The following is a 21,120-nucleotide window of genomic DNA, read 5'->3' on the forward strand; positions in this document are numbered from 1 at the left end:
CTCTTTCTCCAAGGAAAATATTTGCCGATCTCTGTAGCAAAAATGGCCAACAGATCCAAAGCGAATATCTCGACTATAAAATTTTTTCCGGCGGCCTATCACCATCCTCTACACCCGATACATACTTACTCCATGTCCTTCTCGAAACATTAATACTAAAGCCCAAAATAATTCACCACTTCTGGTTGCTGCTGGTTATTTTACACGTATCTTTTTCAGTTACCTCTTAAAAGAAAACTTGGACCGCGAGCGTGATCCTCGTTCTGGTCTTTCGAACGGGGAACGCACGATGCGTGCCAATGTTAGATTATTCTTAAACCGTCCCTTATCGCTATTATTAATTATTATTATTCATTAATCACTATTATCAGTTACGAGAAGTATCCTGCAACCTGTTTGAGTACCAGAGGGGTCGCGTCGCGCGACCCTGGACGCGAATTGCCATTCTTAGCTCCTTACTATTGTGCTCGTGACCGCGATCGCGGTGGTGCGGGATCGATGAACAATCGTTCGAGTTTTGCATACCGTATAGGTATACATATATATATATATATATATATATTTTTTTTTTCTCTTATATATATATATCGGTATATCTTGCGCTCAATAGCGGTAAATAATGCGTGTGATAATTGGTCGAGAAGCGCTGGTTTCTCTCAGTTTCTCTCCCCACTTTCTGTTTCTAGTACGTGGAAGATGTAACTACTGTGCGCGCTACTTTGTATACAGCGTGTTTCTATCGCGCGCGCGCGCGCGCGAAATCTCGGGGTGAGCGATCGCAAGCAAATCGACAATTCTCCGTTTCTCCCGCGGACGAGGATCTCTTCCCCAAGAAGGAACATGCTCTGATCGTCAATCGCAATTCGTACGTCTTCTCGACGCACAACGTTGCACAACCTTGTCCGCATCGTTGACCTCGCGCGCGCAACTTTCGCTCTTCGTTGCCGCCGCCGTCGAAACGTGGAGAAAATTCTAGCATGTTGCGAAGGAACTCTGTGTCTGTGTAGTTTTCTTTTTTCCGTTTGCTTTGGACGTCCGGTGGGCGTCTGCGCTTAGCATCGTGTTACGACTGGTCCTAATTTGCGTCGATCAATGAGAACGAGATATCCTGCTCAAGCGACCATAGAACGCTCGACTCTCTCTCTCTCTCTCTCTCTCTCTCCCTCTCTCTCTCTGTGTGTGTGTGTGTGTGTGTGTGTGCGTATGTGCATGTGTGTTGATTTGTGTGTGCGCGTGCGCGCGCGCACACACACACACACACACGCACGCATCTTTCCTTCTTTTTCCTCTGATTTATTTCCCTTCGTGTAGAATCCGATATGCTGTGCGAATCGCATAGTTGTTACGCGATAGACGCTCCTTTTATTTATTTTTCTTTGTCTTGCCGTTTTAACTTTTCTTTTCTTATTTTGTCTCTTTTGTACCTGTTTGAGAGACTCGGGTTTTGTATACATACTCCCTCCTCATCTTCCACTTTTTCTTCTTCTACTTCTTGTGACTTCACACTAGTAACGATACGCTGCGTGGAGCTGTGTGTTATCCATAGTCCATCGTCGACGCGGATCCCATTTATACACATTCGCGTACGTGTGTGTATTGTTTCAGTCTGCTCGTGCTTACGTCTGGTTGCGCGGTGCATATTTGCTTAAAACTGACTTTTCCTGCTGGGTTGACTCGATCACAACTGAGCGTCAACCGCGCTGATGTTGCGAGATGTTGCGTTGATACTGATCTAATAGTGATCTGTCGGATCTGTCGGATCGGATGGCGATTCTACTCAGTGCTTTCTCAATAGAATAGAATGGCGAGTTGGGTACGAAGAACGTGGCGAAGGTAGAGAATGTTTTCGATGATGATTATCGCGTGTGAGAGTCGTGTGGAGGAACATCGACGATGTCGGACATTCGTGTAAAGAAGAAACATAAAGTACTTCATTGTTTTGGGAGGTTTGTTTGAACTAGATGAAATGTTTTCCTCCCTTCCTTTCTTTATTTTCCCTTTTGGCAATTCTTTCTTGCTTCTTTCGGCATTGATTTCTTAATTCTCGTTGAAATTTGCACATGTGCTTCCGATTAATTAGGATGTGATATATATATATATATTCCCGTCTCCTTTTCCGACGGAACGGCATTCAATTTCTGCGATTTTCCTTTTTTGTGTAATTTCTTTTCTTTCTCGCTTTCATTTCTGCTCGGACTCTCTTAATCTGCCGGGATGTACAATTTTAGCTTAAGCTGCACGCTTAGTATAATCCTCGTCTCTTTATGTCCTAGATCGGTAAAACGCGGCTTTCTTCGACGGTAAAATACTCTAGAATACTAACATTTAGCGATAACTTGATTTTGTACATTTGTTTTTCGGTATTTCTACCAGTAGATTAAGTTACTTCTCGCTTCTAATTCGCGTTTTTCTTTCGCGAGCCCGCGCAATAATTTATAACGTTAAAAATCTTTTTCACTTTTCAGTTATAATTATTAATATTAATAATTTTTTATCTACTCGATCATCGCGTTTTCATTTTTGTTATTTTTGTTTGATTTGTACATTTTCTTCTTCTCTCGAGCGTGCGAGCGGTTTGTCTCTCACTTTCTCTCTCCATTTGTTTTTTTTATATTTTTTGTTTACTTTTGTTTCTTTCTTAATGCTTTTCAAATGCTGAGGAATCGGCCGAACAACGTTTCTCTTTCTTCGTTTCCCAACTAATGAGGCTGCCTCTTTCTTTGTACCTGCGTACCTGTTGTCTCACAATCTCTATTCTCTCTCTCTCTCTCTCTCTCTCTCTCTCTCTCGCTCTCTCTCTCTCTCTCTCTCTCTCTCTCTCTCTCTCTCTCTCTCTCTCTCTCTCAATTGAAAAACAGTTCTCATTAGTAAATTTCTCCTCCAATTCGGTTACTTCATTTTTTGATTCGAATGTGTCCCGATACTTGTCTCGTCTGACCTGAAATCCGTCGAAAAAAAGTTCCCACGAACGAAACGTGTCCAAGTCTCGATGAACCAATGAAAGGTACGATTTCTTCGCGTGCGGGAGCAGATTGTTGTTTGTCCGTGGGAAGAAGAAGAAGACGCGTTACATATGTTTACGCGAGATTCCCAAGTTATTTAGATTCGCTACAGTTACAGAACGCTACATAATTTTCGCTGTGTGGTATAAAACGCAAGGAAACTATAAAATTCCCGTTCGCGCCCTCAAACGATCGCATCTCAGCTTATTTTTCTGTGCCCGCTTTGTTCTCCTTCTTTAAATACAAAATATCGAATCGGCTTGACCGAATTGGTGTTAGACGTCGATTATATTACGGTAATAAACACGTCAATGCAAAAGAAAAACCGATCACCGTAATGTTCGCGAAAAGAAATAAATCTCGGAAATGTATCGAACGCGCTTCTTTTCTCCCCAGAGCGAATATTTCGATCGTACAATTTACCGACATCCCGAAAAAGGAGCTGGTGAAGGCAATGTTGCCCGCGTCGAAGGCCGGCTCGATGAGGTCCGCTGGGGTGTCTGTTTCTGCAATACCTCGCGGATCTCTCCCCGGCGACAACGAATCTATGTGCGGGCAATTCTTTCTTCAACGACTTGAAATTTTTATGTATGGACCAAAAGGAAATTGTAAAGCGATGTTGAGAAGTAGCGTAAATTATTCTTTCGACTACGAGAATAAACGAGAGTTTCCCCGATTTTTCCTTTTCATTTTTCCTTTTTTGACTCTTTTTTACTTTCCCCCCCTCTCTCTCTCTCTTTCTCTCTCTCTCTCTCTCTCTCTCTCTCTCTCTCTCTCTTTCCTGTTTCCATTTTGCTGTTTGTTCTGCAATCTATTGTTACATTGTGCTATTTTATGTCGGTTTCTCATATTACTTCATATTCATGTACTGTGCGAACGTGCGTTTCTCTTGGCACTTCCTTCCGTTCCGCAATTTCTCATTTTATCATTTTTTTTCTTTGCAAGCTTTAATACAAATCTCTTTCTCTCTCACTATCACTTCTTATCTCCCTCGTCGTTTAAATATTTACGCTTCATAAATAATCGCGTGTCGGGCGCGAGACCGCGGGCGAGGTAAAAGGTAACACACGATAGGTGTGGGGTTCCTCGCATAAAACTACGAGGTTCCCGTACCAGGCGACGTCGACGACCTCGCCGAGCGGAGCCGCGACCGTCGTATCTTCGAAAAAAATATATTACTAAATATATTATACAAATTTAACCCCGCTAAAAAATCTCCTTTTCGTCACGATCCCAAAAAGCGAGTGAGCGCAGCGAAAAAAGCTGCGCGTCGCGCCCTGATTAGTCCCTCGATTAATCTCTAATCCTTTCTCCATTTTCTTCCGTCTCTCTCTCTCTCTCTCTCTCTCTCTCTCTCTCTCTCTCTCCTGCCCTTCTCTTTACCTTTCCTTTACTTTCTATAACGTTAACTTATCTTTTCTCCTGCGAAAAACACTCCACTTTGCCTCCGCGCCTCACCACCTCCTCCTCCTCCTCCTCCTCCTCCTCCTCTTCCTCCTTCTCCTCCTCCTCTTCTCTCTTCTTTTATGTTACATTAAGAAGAAATGTTTCTCGCCTACCTCTCTCACACTTTTCCTCTCAATTTCTCTTCTCACGCTCTTAATATTGTTAAAATTCATTAAGTTATTAAAAAACATCTAACAAAAAGACATTGGAAAAGAAAAATTCGGTCGGAGTTTTCCTAACAATCTATCAAAAATAAATCTAGACTCATTTTCTTCTTCTCGTTACAAAGACTCATTTTTTCTTTTCGTCTTGCATCATCCGTCTCCTTCGAATCTTTGTCGTACTCTACTCAATGTGCTTGGTTTGCACACGTTTCTTCCCGACATCTCGTCCTCGCGCGACATAGCGGGGGAAGGGAAAAGCCCCACGTGTAAAGCCCCGTCGTGAGTACGGCGAGTAAATACGTGTCATTCAAGCCGATATCCGTCTCATCATCGTCGTTTCAGGTCTCTCGTGCACACGGCCCCGGATCCTGCGAGTCTCGTTCTCACAGTCGCAGGTCTGAGATCGGTGACGAGATTCAAGATTCGACCGACGTTGACGCGAGCAGTCGTTCATTGAACGTGTTCGCAATTAACCACCGCGACTACGACGAGTCGGTTACGTACGGCCGCGATCTCCGCTTCCCGCTGCGAAGAGAGTCTGGATCTTATCAATTGTACGCACAACCGCGAGATACGTTCCAGAAACTCCGCGTTCTCAGCCTTCCCCGAAAGAAATAAAAAAAAAAAAGAAAAATAATTAAAGACAATATTATACCTTTTTTTTTCTTTTACTTCCTGTTCCTCTTAATAGTCGTTTTGCCCTTATCTGCGTTTCTTTTTGTACTAAACACACGTTGAATGCCGTGTTAGCCGGCGGGCCCGAGAGTGGACCCGTCGTGTCCCCAGGCGTAGGAGCATCGCGGTATGCTCAAACCCCTACGTACCGATGGAGCGGTCTCGGTTTTGTGTCGGCAAACTTGATAGGTTCCGATCTCGAATGGCAAATGCGTTGGTGATCGAAGTGGAGAAGCTGGTCTCAAAAAAGTTTCAAGACGATCGAATCCGAAACTCGAGCACTTGCATCTCTGTCGAACGGAAATCATGGGAGATTCGTCTCCATTGATCGCGACGCGTCTTCTCGTTCAACAATTGCGACAAATCGATCTATCGAGCCTGACGACGCAAGACCGTCTGTGTTAATCCGACAGGTGTTTGTTAAATTTTGTTGGTCACACTTAACAACTCCACTGCGGGGGAGGGCGGTTTACTTTTTACTTGAAATCTGATATCTCCACCTTTTTTTTCGTATACCTCGCGCTCGATACTCGAGACGCGTGATCGAAATCGCTCGCGCTCTTCTCTCTCTCTCTCTCTCTCTCTCTCTCTCTCTCTCTCTCTCTCTCACTCTCTCTCTCTCTCTCTGTCTCTCTCCCTTTTTCTCACGACCGGACGAATCGGTCCGACCGTGCACGCCGTTTCTTCGACAGAATGATCGATTGATTCGCAAAGAATACAGAACTCGCAGACCCATCGGTACATGTTCTCGCGCGAGGCATTCTACCGAATTTCGACGGGAATACCGAACTTCGTCAGAGACGAGGTACCCGCGAGATGAGCGTCGAGAGTGAGCGGCAGCGCGAGTGACGTTACGTGTCGACGTTTTCTCGCTCTCTCCTTTCTAAGCTCCCTTCTTCCCCTTCGCCCTATCCCCCATGAAAATTCGATCGTCGCTAAGCCTAAATTTGTCCGTCTTTCATCTTGTCTTGTTTAATTCCTAATTAGCAATCAATTACTTATTAATTAATAGTTATTAATCAACACACGCACACTCACACACTATTACATTCCTGATAAAGTAAAAATTTTCTCAATCGACTCGTTAACCCCGGTTTGTCTCTTTTTTTTTTCTCTCGCATACCTTTTCCTTCGTTCGCGCTTTCTCCCATTCTCTCTCATTCTCTCGCTCGCTATTCTTCGACACGACCGACAGTCGTTCTCTCTTGCCGCGTCTTCGAAACGGTTTCATCAGCAACGTTTCTCAGAGACTTAGCATAAAAAAGGATACAGTGTCCGGTATCGGTCGCATTTATCGATCCGATACAACGCTCTCGCGGACACTCTCTCGCTCTCTCTCTCTCTCTCTCTCTCTCTTTCTCCTCTTCCGATTTCTTTCTTCTCTTCTCCTGATCTTCGCCGTCATCACTCATGTGCCAAGCGACTTGATGTCTCGTCGGTGCTGTCCTCGACATCCCGATGACCGTTCGTCGATCTCTCCCCTCCCGAATTTACGGGTCTGACCCCTCTCCCTCTCTCTCTCTCTCTCTCTCTCTCTCTCTCTCACTCTCGTGGCTCTTGATGAGGAACTTGAGGCGAATCGAGCGTGCACGACGCATCTCACTTCACTAATACGAAAAAACTCATAGTCGCTTCTTCTTTGGTATTACGTGGTGCGAGGAGGGGCGGGTTGGCGGGCGGGGGGGGGGGCGGGTGCGCCGGGAGGCTCCACTTGTCTTCTCCTCTTCTCTCGAAGCATCTTGACTTTACTCTGGTCTAACGACCGAGAAACGGACGCGCCGTTTCCGCGCGGTTTTCACGGTCTCGAAATATTATTTCAATTTATTCGTATTAATCGTCCAGTGTCTCTCTGAAATCCGGTATAAAAAACTGCACCTAGCTTGTGTTTTTTTGTTGCTTTTTTTTGTTAAGAAAAACCGCTTTCCTCCTGTGGTGTACTATATAATAAGTAAGTAAATAGTATATAGCGATAATAGAGTAATAGTAGATAATAATAATAGTATTAATGGTAGTAGTAGTTGCAGTAGTAACAAGTATAACGTAATATAACCATATTACGTAACGTAATTGTTACTAAACTTCTTTGTGTATATTATTAATAACTTTAATATTATATAGACTTCTTTTTTTTTTTTTAGATTAATCGGTTTATCGCGCGTTTCATTTCTTCTATCGTTATTAAATCTTTAACCGTAATGCAATGAGGTAATAAGGTTGTGTGTATGTGTGATTTCATCCATTTTATCCTCTTTCTTTATCAGTTTGTTCTCGTCGTCTTATCCTATTTCATCGGCGGCGGCGGTTTCGTTAGCGCTGTGAAATCAGGTCGCGCGCCTGTCGCTTCGTCGCTGTCGCGGGGTGCGGAACGCGAACGCGCGAGTCGCCTGCGCGGGGTTTGTGTGTATGTGTGAAGGGGGGCAGGGGGAGGGCTTGGAGACGCAGTGCGCAGAGCGAAGAGGCAAACGACGCTGGTCCTCGCCGACGAGAACAATCGAGTATTCAAAGCGCTGTTTTGTGTTTTTCTTCTTTTTTCTTTTTGCTTTTTTTATCTGTCTGAATAGGACAGATAATTTTCACCGGGCGTACCTCCGTTTGGCACCATGGCGAAACAACAACTTCCTCCCTATAATCGGTTTGTCTGTCTTTCTATTCATTTCGTGTTTCTCTTATCCTTCTCTTTCTCCCCGTGAGAGTCGCGAGTCCGACTTCGCGACCTAACATTAACCTAACGACCGCACGATCGACCGTAATCACGATGAATCGACCACAGATCTCGCATTCCGATTAGCGAATTCGGAGTGCATTTACCACGTGGCGGATAACGTCGCTGATAATGCGCACGCGCGCGAGTTGGTAAACAGGGTCGATCGCGGCGGACGCGCAGCGAGTCAAGCCAAACAGAGGGCCCGGCGCACCGTTGGACTCTTTAAATTAACTCTTCTAATCAAGCCCTTGAATTCTCTCTTCAGAATCAAAGACCTCGTTCGAGTTCTGCGAATAAACTCTCGGCGCTAGATCGTTTCTATCTATCCGTCTGTCTCTTTCTCTCTCTCTCTCTCTCTCTCTCTCTCTCTCTCTCTCTCTCTCTCTCTCTCTCTCTCTCTCTCTCTCTCTCTCTCTCTCTCTCTCTCTGTCATAGCTGTACGAATTAACTCCTAAGAGTTCCATTTGGTCGATTCATGATTCGTTATTCAGAAGCCTCGAGTCGTTCCTAAGAATTGACGATCACCGGTAGGAAGGCTCACATAGGAAGGCCGCTGACCGCGGGCGGGCCGAAACTCTCGGAATAAATTCGCACAGCTAAGATCGAAGAACCTCGTCAATTCACTCTGCGCGCGGTGTAAAACCTCTCCTTCGTTCTCTTTTTCATTCCTTTATTACTCGAACATCGAGCGCGAGGAGTTAATTCACAGAACGTTGTCGTGCGCGCGCGTCTTCCCATCGCGATCTGCGCTCCGCGCACTCTCTCTCTCTCTCTCTCTCTCTCTCTCTCTCTCTCGTTCGAACCCTCCCCTGATTAGGAGCAAGGTCGGGGGAATAGAGCGCACCCCGCGAGAAGAGGAGGTGGTGGTGGTGTGCGATAAGCTCAGCCTCTCGACGAGAGAGAATGTCAAGGCGACGACGAGGCCACTCCGGCGAATAAAACGGACAGGCGTGTGTGGCGTCGGTTGGCGTCGGTCGGCGTCGGTCATCAACGTTACTGAGGCGTCTGCGCCGGCGGCTGTGCCGGCGACTGTTGCTGCGGCTGTTGCTGCGACGGCTGTTGCTGCGACGGTTGTTGCTGCGACGGTGATTGCTGCGGCTGTGGCTGCGGCTGCGGCTGCGGCTGCTGCTGTTGCTGTTGCTGCGGCTGCTGTTCCTGGCTAGATGGAGAGCCGCTCGCTTGTGGCTGCTGAGTGCTGGCCTGCGACTGCGAGGGCGTGCCGCCCTGAGAGGTGGCACTGCCGTCTCGTCGTGAACGGGAAGCACCTTCTTGGCTACTGCCACGACCAGCACGCGAGCCAGCGGCGCCGCTTCCGCCGGGAGCACCCGACTGCAGGACCATTGCTCGGATTCTTCTCTGTGCCGACTGCGAAGGAAGAGCGACAAGGGTCATACGAGGGTCTACGTGCTGTCTACGTGCAGATACAACGTGTCACGATATAATCGTGAAGGCTAGCCGGATCTTTCGACGCGCCAGGACATATTTTTCCCTCTGTGATTTCCTCTGTAACTGACTCGTGCTTTGTTTGAATGAGGAATGATGATTTTGTTATGCAGAATTATTAACGATTACGCCTGAGAGAGATGCGGCGTAATGATGCCGTCTACGACGATACTACGTGCGATCTCTCGTGCGTTTCTTCGTGTGAGGGGAAAACGTTTAGACCTAGAGAGCTAGCTAGTTTACCTGAACGCTGAAAAACGGGCCGATGATATGGACGGTGGTCTCCTCGTCAGCTGAGGGAGGAGTGGCCTGTTGCTCCGACAGTTTAATGACGCTCCCAGTCACACGCTGTAATTCCCGAACATTCTGTCCGCCTTTACCAATGATTCTGCCAACTTGGGCGCTGGGCACGAGAATTTCAATGGTCAATCTTACGTCCTCCGTACCAGAAACATACCCTTCTTCGCGCATCTTCTCAAAGATCAAGTACTGAGCCTGTAAGAACACAGTTATATGTCAGATTATAGCCGCGGAGTGTACACGACATATGAAAGGAGAAGAAGAGGAAGAAGATGAAGGAAAATGTGTTGTCGAAGGGTCAAACGGGGCCGATTCACACCGTTGTTGCGTGTGATCGGTACGGGGCCCTTCTTCCTTTGATATTCCTGCCGAATTCAAGTTGATGTTTACAAATACAACATCTACCCAAATGTAAAAGCAGGGTAAGCATTTGAGAGGAGGAGGAGGAGGAGGAGGAGGAGGAGGAGGAGGAGGAAGAGGAGGAGGAGGAGGAGAGACGACTTTGTGCAAGCTTGTGCGTAGTCTTGTGCAAGTCGACGTTACTGGATACTTTTCCCTCAAAGCTACACGGCGATTAGTACTCGACGGCATTTGAACTCGAAATCTTTCCCACTTTCTGGCGGAAAGCGACACGATCGCCTACTTGGCGATACCGACACCGCATCGAAGGTTCGAGCATTCAAGAATGGTTCGATGGTCTCTCCTTTTACTTTGTGTGCGTTTTGTATCCAAGAATTCATAAAGCCGCACATGAAACACGACGAAGAGCCCGCGCCGTTAAAAGAGGCAAGTTCACGATAGAACGTTTTGTTTGTACTAATAAACCCTCTGGGGAGGAGAGGAGGAGAGAGAAGAGGAACATATTCTTCGTTCTTAGAACGTTCAAAGAAGATATCCAAAAAGAGGTAACTTTCACTCGTCAAATCAAACTTCGCTTTGATCGTTCGCTCAACGCGCGCGAACGCACGCCGAGACGAATTCGAGCGCGTATCTACGTATCTATCTGAGAAAATGGCGGCATAGTGAGAGTAAGCTTACGCGGAACGAGACGCGGAAATGTGACGTCGATCGCGCTCACCTTCCACTGAGACTCTGGCGATCCCACGATAGTGACCTTTCTCTCGGTCTGCTGCTCGGCCGGCTTGTCTTGCTCGAGGGGTGCGATCTTCACGCTAGCGCCGGAGAACCTAATGATGTTGCGTATGTGCGAGCCCTTCGTGCCGATAATGGCGCCGACACTGTTGTTAGGAATGTAAAGGAAAGTTGTCTCCTGAGTGTCACTGGCAGGAACTCCCTGCTGAGTCTGCAGACTGCTTTGATAAGGGTACGGCGCTGGCCCAGAACCGTAAAGACCGGGCCCACGGGAACTGTAGCCCATACCGGCGGTCGACATCATAGCCATAGGATGCAAGCCGGGGAACATCATACTTTGGGGCTGGTGAGAATAACGATCACACGTCAATATCGAATTCGTATCTCGCGTCGGACACACCTCCGCGCTCACATCACTCACTCACTCACGGTGGTGTGTCGGACTCGCTAAGAGCGAACTCAATTGCGTCGCGAGAATCAATTGCGCGAATTAATTCCAGGGTGTTCGGGACTGTGAACCGCTCAGCTTCGAACAGCTTCGTCAGTTGCATCAGCCATTGGAATTGACGCTGAGGACTTTAGAGGATTGATTGTCTCCCTCGCTTCTCGAGGGTGTTGCTGGCTTAAATTTTCGCAAATTCCACATCTATACGCGCGAACAGTCCCTGTGAGGACTGTGTGTGTGTGTGTGTGTGTATGGCGTGCAGGGACGAAACAGGGAGGATTACACACGACATACACGAGGACTGAAGGAAGAGGGAGATAACGTAGCGCGTAGCTACCAAAACTCACGGCCATGGCTTGCAGGTCGTTCTCGTAACTTTGGCGCAGTTTGCTGGAGATCATGGACTCGGCCTTGCTCATGTTCTCGATTGTGCCCTTAACAGTGATTATACGCTCCAGATTGAAGCTGTTAATGTCGTTGATGCTGCTGACAGTGATCTTCGTGTCAGTGTCCTGCATGATTCTCTTGATTGTGTTTCCACCCTTGCCGATAATTCGCCCGATGAGATTGTTGTGCGCTAAGATCTTGAGGGTAATCTCACTGTGTGAGAAGACAGAAAGACAAGACAGAAATTAATCACGCACTGCGACGGGAATATATCTTCCGTCCGCGGTCTAACGATATAAATCAAAGATAAATCACCGACTTGACTCGGACAGAAGTGCAACATCTTGGCTCGCTTTCCACTTAGGGCGGCCCATAAACGGTTAATTCACCCGCGCGAACCGCCTCGACCTGCCTCGATCTGATCAACCTCTGATCGATCTGATCGAGAAGAATCTCTCCGCCGTCCGCTCACTCGGAGCGTGTGTGACGAGGGAGTATGCAAATTCAATGGCAAATTTCGTCATTCACATAAAGAAAACGAATCTATGCATGTTGCGATACAAACATACCGCGATCGGTCGCGAGTCCAAGTCACTCGCGGCTAAGAGCACGCGGCTCGCAGCAGACAACTCGGGAGAGGAGAACAAGTCAGGATATCACAAACAGGATCAGCCGGGATCAGCTCGTTGAGATCGTTTGACTAACATCGATCGACCGTCATATCTCTACGCGGCACATCTACTAACTAGGAATTCACGGCTCCGTGATCGTCAGAATTCGATCCTTCGTCGTACCCTTTGTTCGTGTTGTTCGCTTCTTGCTGCATCACCTCCAAGATCTTCTTGCAAGCGTTGGTACAGTTGTCTGGGTTGCCGTAAATGGTAATGGCCTTCTCCAACGAGCCGACGTTGTCCTTGCGATGCACGTCGACACGGGCACGCGACACTTGAGTGATCTGTCGTATAGTAGAGCCCTGACGACCAATTATCGCACCAACCATATCCGACTGGACGAGGATGCGTAGCGGAAAATCGGTCTGTCGTCCGGAACCCGGCAAACCGGAGAAGGCGACGCCGCCGCTGCGTTGGCTGCGGCCTCTTCGCCGGCTCTCCGCCGATGACATCTCCACTTTCAACGTGTGGCCCTCGTAATTGTATCCATTCAACTGGCTCAAAGCTCTGCGAATCGAAATTGTCAGATTAGGAGATTGGATGTTTGCCAAATTTCTTTGCCAAGCGCATTTGTGTGTGCGTGTGTCGCCATGGCGTCGCCAAAGAGATCTCGCTAAAAGATCGGATTCGTCGCTCGATCGATGAGAAACGCGAAAACGCGCGTCAGTTCATCTCCGAGAGAAATCGGCAGTGGGGAATTAGATTGTGCGATCGAACAATTTAGACCGTCGTCATGTTACACAGTAATATAATAATCGTCTTTGTCGCGAAAATCTGTCGTTAGATATTCAGATTTCATATTTGTCTAATTTGTCGAATTTGTTGTCCGTTCGTAGAATCAGACGTGACTTTCTGACTTTCACGTTGAATCGCGATTGTATATAACGTATACAACGTATGTGCATCACGTGTGATTCACATACGAAATAAAGAAGTCAAATCTAAGCTATCCCGACTATCGATAGTCGCTACTTGAAACTTGTCTCGAGTGAGAGATGCTACTTGGATTTTAATTCAGAGTCGCAGAGTGCCGATCCGAGAGAGCGTATTGAGGGGAATTATTGAATCAATGTCACATGCATATCGGTACAAAGTAAGTAAATTGACGTTGACGAGATTAGAAATGTGACTTGCCGTGCCCTGATGTATATCGTGTAATTTAATTGAGAAGTTTGCATCTAATTCTAAATTCAGACCCGACGCCGGTAATCGTTGTCTCTCGGATTTAAACGACGGATCTACAACGACGAGACGTTAGACGACAGAATCGTGACGTGAACGATCGTCGAATCGCCGAGCCGATTACCGATTACAGTAGCGACCAGTAGAGCTACCAGTGACGTGACGTCTCGTCACGTCACGTGACAATCGAAAGCGCTGTGTGACAATTGAAAGCGCTAAACGTCAGCGCTAAGAGCTAAGTAAGATCTGACTCGAAATTCAGATTCCCAGGTCTCTCGGACCGCAAAGGTCCGGACGAGTTTTCGGCATAGCGTAGAACGTAGAAGCTAACCAGGCGATAACACGGCAGTGTGAGACACACAAGTCTTCCGAGTCACGAGCGTTAGTAGTCGCGCGCGCGCGCGAATTCACGCACCGGTGACACGACGAACATTCGCGGCGATCTCTCGCGCGACGAACAAAAACGCTGGCCCGCCGCGAATAATTAATCACCGAGCGACCGTGCGCGAGAAAGCAGCCGGCCCGCGCCGCGCCGGGATATACTCACTGTTGTGCCTGGTCTTGCGTCTCATAGATGACGAAAACGGTCTGCGTATTGGAGTCTCGCGTCGGCACTTTCTCGCTGTGCTGTATCTGGCCGTAGTTGGAGAAGAGCTGATCGAGATCCTCCAATCGGACCTGGGGCGGCAAATTGCTCACTAAGATCTTGGCGGTGCCGCTGCTGCTGAAAACAGAAAAGTAACGGCCGAGATTAGGCTTAGTAGTCGTGTTCTCGTCTGTCTCGCTGCAAAAAAGGATTTACGGAGATTTTCGGAGGAAGTAAAGTTCGGGCGATTGACATATATTTTACACTCGCGCACTCGCGCACTCGCGCGAGCTGAGCGTTTGCTCACTTGTAATTGTCTCAATTTTCATCAAACGGTCCGCTGTCCGCTGTGTCGTATCGCTGGCAAGACAGATCGAATTTGGATCGACAACACAACAGTTAATTGTGTTACAGAAATACAATTTATTATGAAGATTTATAACCGGCTCTTGTGCGAACTTACGCACTTACCCCGTTAAGCCGGTTCGGTCGTCGTGTATGTATGGGTGTGCATGCATGTGCGTATGATATTATACACGTGACGCGCGCGTGCGGACACAAGCAAGACAAAAATGTAACGCATGATGATGTGCGATATCGACGTGAACATCTAAATATTTATCCGAGCGATTCAAACTCTATGTAATGCGCGATTATATTATAGATAATACTTGACACTTAGCTAGTAGTAGATGTTAAATACCTAATGCTCTCATACTCATCGGAATCGACGCGTCCATTCATTTTGCTGCCTAGATTGGAATGATCCGAGAGAAGTAATGACTGTAAGCGAACGAAGAGATTGACCATGTAAGTGCCAGACTCGAGCGCAACTCCCGATTAACAGGATTACACGCGGCAGTGGGGTAGGCAAGATCTCAGCCATAATAACTAATAAACTTTGAAAGCTGCGCGAGCCGTAACCTAGCGAGAAGTCGTCGATTGTTTACATTGGTTCGCGATGTTGTCACTTAGCGACTGGATCGTTCGTCGACAGGCCGCACGCAAATCTCGTTTTATTATAATTATATATTATTCTTCTAATATATCATTATATCATGTATACTATTGTAACCTCTCTCTCTCTCTCTCTCTCTCTCTCTCTCTCTCTCTCTCTCTCTCTCTCCCTCCCCCCCCCTCTCTCTCTCCCCTCTCTCTCTCTCTCCCCTCTCTCTCTCCCCTCTCTCTCTCCCTCGTTTTAGCCAGGCTTTTAATGCCTAGAACAACAACCTCACATCATTATTGTCATTACATTATTATTGCTATATTACTACACAATTATTTCCGTGAGTTGTTATAATCATTATCATTTCTCACGTAATGGGTCACCATCTTTGCACACTGACTATTACACTATTGCTGTTGTTGTTTTTTTGTTATTTTTGTTATTATAATTATTATTAATCTCATTATATATGTATGTACTGAAACTCATTGGTGTCAGGCATTCAGACTTATCAAATTGTAAGTGCACGAACGAGAGAGAAATGACATTTCTCGTGTAACGTGAAAATGAACAAGAGTAATGTTCCAGAAACAATTTGCAGACTCGTGTGTACTCTCTCTCTCTCTCTCTCTCTCTCTGTGTGTGTGTGTGTGTGTATGTGTGTGTGACAGGGATTCCGAGGCAAATTCTCCAACGATTGGGCATTCGATTGACACATATCATGTATTCAATGTTCAAATATGTATTATACGTACACATACGTACACATACATAAACATTACTTGGTTTGGATAATAGGAACATTTCATATTTGCGTATTCTGTTTGCTCCTACCATTTACGAAATTTTCCTCGATAAGAGCGCTTGGTTGCAAAACGGCTTTAAAATGCTTTTCTCTGCCAAGAAATCATCACTCCAAATTATCACAATTGTGAGCTACCGCTGACGGCTTTGCCGACAGTAGAGTCAGTTTATGTTCATAGAGTTGTCATGTTCACTAACTAATGTCAACACATCGCTAATCTGCACCAAAAATCAGTGTGGGTGTGTGTGTGTGTGTGTATGTGTGTGTGTGTGTGTGTGTGTGTGTGTGTGTGCGTGTGCGTGTGCGTGCGTGTGCGTGTGCGTGCGTGCGTGCGTGCGTGCGTGCGTGCGTGCGTGCGTGCGTGCGTGAGTGAGTGCGCGCGCGCGCGCGAGAGAGAGAGAGAGAGAGAGAGAAAGAGAAAGAAAGAGAGAGAAAGAGACAGGTGCATCGCGACCCACGCATGCGACGCTAGAAGCGAACTTGTTTAAAACAACTCAGTCGCTGATTGTATGAATATTTGGTTCCGAGTGTCATCGTTTCATATAATAGAGAAACAAGCAGAACGGCATTCTACCGTGTCACAAAAAAGAAAACTGCAAGAAAAAAGAGATGTTACTATCAGCGGCGATTGCACGTTAGTAGTGATCTATCCGTGAAGCTGCGACACATGGAGACAAATTTTTTATGCAAAATCCATTTCCAATCATCGCAAGAGAAATCAACGCGTCTTTGTTTTCGCGCTCCGGTCGACACACTATTCGGGGCAACACGAGCGTAAATTACACACGCTGTGTATATCTCGCATGCATCGGAGCGGCCGCGACGACATGAATGAAACAAACGGCAAGTAAGAAGAGAAGGCGCAGCATGAAGAACAAAAAGGAGGGTGGAACGACCGAGGGAACGACTCTCACTTTCGTACGTATCGATTTTTCAACAGGCCGACCCACTCATCGCCGCGGTGCCGCGGCGAGCTTTCGAGCAACCTTGAAGAAGACGCGGCGAACGGCAGCTACAAGTCGAACGAATGAACGAACGAACGAACGAACGAACGAACGAACGAACGAACGAACGAACGAACGAACGAACGAACGAACGAACGAATGAACGAACGAACGAACGAACGAACAAACGAACGAACGAACGAATAAATGAATGAACCAACCAACCAACCAACCAACCAACCAACCAACCAACCAACCAGCTACCCACCCATCCACCTTCGTTCACGCGTCTGAGGATAAGACGCTACAAGCTTTCGAAATAACGCAATCAACCCCTCTGGACGTAGCCCAGATTTATCATGCAATATGACAATTACTTTGCCTTTGGGATCGGAAGTTGGATCGACAGGTCAAAACACGTAAAAAGAGCGTCGCTACAGAATCTGAAATATTCCAAGCTTTTTTCTCTTTCTCTCCTCGCTCTCTCCCTCTCTGGCCGATGCTTGAGCCGCCTTGACACCTAGGGTGATTCTTAATTTTATTTTCGCGAAATTATCAATAAGGAACGTTTTCACAGGAAAGATTGTGTCAATTTAGTGGAACGAAAACAACTGGGAGCGACTCTCGTTGCGCGCGACTCCGACCCGGCAGGGTGCCGGGTGTTCTACTGTCTTCTTGAATTATTGTATGACAAACGACCGATCGTGCTCTCCGTGTATCATAAAAATAACTCACACGCCGAGAGCGAAATGTGCACGATACACGCGAGACGCATCGGCCGCGCGGCCTGCGATGCAGTTACGTGCAACAACGATGTTGCGTCATTTCGTATTTATGACGACAGTTTACATATATTGAACAGAATAGAATATACGCACACAATTACACGGCATCGCGAATTTACTTGACAACTTGGCGACCGATAACACACACCTCGTAATATCGACCTCGACTCGGATAATGTCGTAATTATCGAATCTCGTTTACTGGACGTGGTCTCTTTTCAAATCCCCGCCTGCCTCGAGACGCCCCGAGCTTATCATTTGGAAATCCTCCGAAATCCTAGACGAGGATTCTTTTTTACTATTGCCACACAGGAAAGAAGAAAAATTGCATCAAGTATTTTCTGATTCTCTGTGGACACAAGCATTGCTATCGTATAGAGGTTTGGTTTGTGCGCGTAAGTAAAAGCTTAGAATTAGAAGAGGTTCTACATTTTTTTTTAAGTAAATGAAAGTGGTTAAAAGTTTCGACGCAAAATTGTAATCCTAAAGGAATCAGTAAATCACATTAATTGTGTGTGTGAGGTCTCGTCATAACAAAGATGACTCGGGCTACACGTAGCCCGAGAGGGGGCTGCACCGTTCCGCGTTTCCTTTCGTTTCGTTTCGTTTCAATCCGCCCCGCGACAACGATTCGCCTATTCCCCTAGATCGTTATTCGTAGATCGGCCAAGGCGCGCTCAATGAGAAGCACAACATTGAATCCCAACAAAAACTGAGCCCGCGGGATTGGGAGCCCGCGCGCAACAGAACGCGTTCTCTTGCAACAGCAACCCCGTGGAGATTCATCACACGAGTGGCAAGTGGCGAGTGGCGAGTGGAGATCGCGACTATCGGTGCGAAACATCCGCGAAAAGGGAAGGACAGACAGACAGACACACACACACACACACACACACACGAATGCACGCTCGCAAAATTATCACGGATAAACAAGAGGAAAAAGAAGGTAAAGAAAGAGGTGAAGCGCGAGACGAAGGAGACAAAGATACACTAAATACGCGCGCGAGCGCTCGTGCACGCGAGGAAACCGGAGGGAGGAGGAATGATGTGACGGGCAACGGACAAAGCGCGGAGGGGGGAGGGGGGAGGGGAGAGGGAGGATGGCCTTTGTTTCGTGTACTTCGCTTTAGGGGATTTTCGGCGGCATCCGTGGTATACAGCGCGCGCGCGAGGTGCGTGCAAGGCCGCGCGCGCCCACGCCGCCTGCCTCGTGCTGGCTGATGGTCCCCGCCACCGCTCGCCCGTAGTCTACACATCGTTCTCGTCCTCTTCCCTCTTTCGTCCTCCCGAACCCACCGCCCCCTTCAACCCTTTCGCACGCACGTGTGACTCGCTTGACGATTTCGTCGGGTCACCTTTAACGAAAGGCGGCGGATTTTCGCGAGGCAAGCCGAGCAAGACAAGAGAGAGAGAGAGAGAGAGAGAGAGAGGAGGGGGAGAGGGGGGAGAGAGGGGGGAGAGGGGGGAGAGGGGAGAGAGAGAGAGAGAGAGAGAGAGAGAGAGAGAGAGAGAGAGAGAGAGAGAGAGAGAGAGAGAGAGAGAGAGAGAGAGAGAGAGAGAGAGAGACGAAAGAGGGAGGGCGCAAAGAGGGTTCGTGAGAGGAGGGAGAAGTGGACGAGAGAGACGGTGAAAGAGAAGGAGGGGAAAAACCTTTGCGGACAGGGATGGACCGCGGCGGGTCACCCCCGTGGAAGAGCTTTTGATGTCCCGGCCTAAGACACCTTTTTTTCGGATACTCTTTTTCTTCCTTCTGCTACTGCTCTCTCCTTCCCCCACCCCCACTCCCGGTGTTTTTCGCCGATTAACGAACCGGTGGAGCGAGCAGGCTGTGACCGTGGTTGCGCAGAGAGAGAGAGAGAGAGAGAGAGAGAGAGAGAGAGAGAGAGAGAGAGAGAGAGAGAGAGAGAAAGAGAGAGAGAGAGAGAAGCAGAACAGGTGGATTATTGAAAACGCGGGAAAGGGCGAGTCGACCGAAAATTTCGCTGATGACATCAATGACGATGAGAGACGCAGACGCGCGCGCGCGCGCGATCTACTATACGAGACATTTGCGAGATCTGGCCTTTCGGATTCTTGCCCAAAAAGAACACCGCGAATCGCACTTGAGATGTGAGATCATTGCGGCTGTCGATTGTTGTCCCCTTATGTTAACGTTGTGTTTAAGAGAACGAGGAGCTACAATATACGCGCGCGCGTAACACGATTTAAAATAATTATCAATTTATGTGTGTGCATATGTGGGAGACGGGGGAGGGAAAGGGCGTATCGTACATCGTACGTCTCTTATGAACGGTGAGTTTCAATCAATCAACGTTGTTCCGTACCCTTCAGTCTGAGTGTAGCTTTGCGATACTCCCGACCGTTAAATGCAAGATAACAGGACGAATTTGATCAGAACTGATAAATTTAATTGCAAGGCCGTTGTGTTTTGCAGCTTCGCGACGCCGGCACCGGCGTCGATGCTGTCGATGACGTCGTAGAGCTCCAAGACACCAAGCATCGTTGGAAAATTTCGCAGATTTACTAAAGCCGAAGTAACGATATACACCCGGTATATCGATTTCTCCGGAGCGAATTAAAGGAAACGCACGGGTGGTCGCGTTCACAAATACGGCCCTATCCCGAGGAAGAAGCGCCGACGTCGTCGACTTGCGCCGTCGGGACGCACGGCGCCAAAATCGATCTTGAAAAGGGAAAGTGCCAGCGGCATGACTTCACATATACGTGTACCACACGCATACGTACGCACGCGCGCGCGCGCACACCACACACACACACACACGAACAGGAAAATTTCGCGCGGAAGCCATTGGGCATCCTCCGCATCCTCCACGCGATTAAAATCCTGGAAGACTCACAACAGCGCATTCCTTTGCTTGTCCGTCATTATCATCCATGGATCGCACCGGCACAGACGGTAGTGAATTCCTTGCAAAATCGGAACGAAGCGCTGCTGTTCCAGCTGGTAAGTATACCGTACCCCGATGGGAACCGCGAACATCATATCTTATACGTTACGGTTACGGTGCCAGACTATATGTATATCGGTCTACACTTTGTCCACAGAATATTGTCCAACTGTAAACACGAGAGAGGTCCTACGCGAGATACATATCCCCACTGCTTATTCCGAAAGACTATTCTCGCTTCAAGTATCGACAGGGACACATGGAATAAAGCGCGCTCCCCGCATTCCGGGAATTCCGGGCTCTCATGTTTCTCATTATCGCTCTTGTATCTCTCGTTCTCAAATGTGTCTCGATATGATTGTTATTAGAAATTCTATATCGCTCAATTTTTCTTTTCCGGAACTCAGCTTTTAACTATCACTATAAAGCGACATAGCTCTTGTCTATTTATTTATTTATTTATTTATTTACGCACACGTACGCACACGTACGTATAATTTATATATTAAATGCACTTGTAACTGCAATTATATGATACCAATAATATAAAACGTCTAATATAATTAATAATGTTTATGTGAATTATACATATGTACGTGTGTGTCCGAATGTTCTTCTTTCTCTCGGAAAGCTC

At 47.4% G+C, this 21,120-nt stretch overlaps 1 protein-coding gene across 5 annotated transcripts; it reads right to left on the reverse strand.

Moving 5' to 3' along the window:
• Positions 1-561: 561 nt before the first annotated feature.
• On the reverse strand, positions 562-20,652 carry LOC105189114 (IGF-II mRNA-binding protein). 5 transcript variants are annotated; one of them, XM_019844082.2, is made up of 7 exons: positions 14,801-15,111; positions 14,059-14,232; positions 12,405-12,836; positions 11,619-11,871; positions 10,813-11,169; positions 9,678-9,929; positions 562-9,356 (listed from the first exon to the last, which is right to left on the reverse strand). In XM_019844082.2, the coding sequence occupies exons 1-7, from the start codon at positions 14,905-14,907 to the stop codon at positions 8,985-8,987; spliced, it is 1,947 nt and encodes a 648-aa protein (XP_019699641.1). In that variant the 5' UTR covers positions 14,908-15,111; the 3' UTR covers positions 562-8,984. The 5 variants fall into 5 exon arrangements, with proteins under 5 accessions (XP_019699641.1, XP_011149314.1, XP_011149312.1 ...); XM_011151012.3 differs by having other exon boundaries at positions 14,059-14,235; XM_011151010.3 differs by lacking the exon at positions 14,801-15,111 and adding an exon at positions 20,436-20,652 and having other exon boundaries at positions 1,008-9,356.
• Between the last annotated feature and the right edge of the window lie 468 nt (positions 20,653-21,120).

The sequence above is a fragment of the Harpegnathos saltator genome, unplaced genomic scaffold, assembly GCF_003227715.2.
Source record: "Harpegnathos saltator strain DR-91 unplaced genomic scaffold, Hsal_v8.6 scaffold351, whole genome shotgun sequence".
Taxonomy (NCBI): Eukaryota; Metazoa; Arthropoda; class Insecta; order Hymenoptera; family Formicidae; genus Harpegnathos; species Harpegnathos saltator.

Bases quoted from the DNA above. Each gene is read 5' to 3' on its own strand.
- LOC105189114 (XM_011151009.3), bottom strand. From the start codon at position 20,581: ATGATGTTCGCGGTTCCCATCGGGGTACGGTATACTTACCAGCTGGAA. The intron at 14,236-20,435 runs GTGAGTCTTCCA...TTCTGTTTTCAG, and splicing joins AAGCAAAGGAATGCGCTGTT to CAGCAGCGGCACCGCCAAGA. The intron at 9,930-10,812 runs GTGAGCGCGATC...GTGTTCTTACAG, and splicing joins CGCCAGAGTCTCAGTGGAAG to GCTCAGTACTTGATCTTTGA.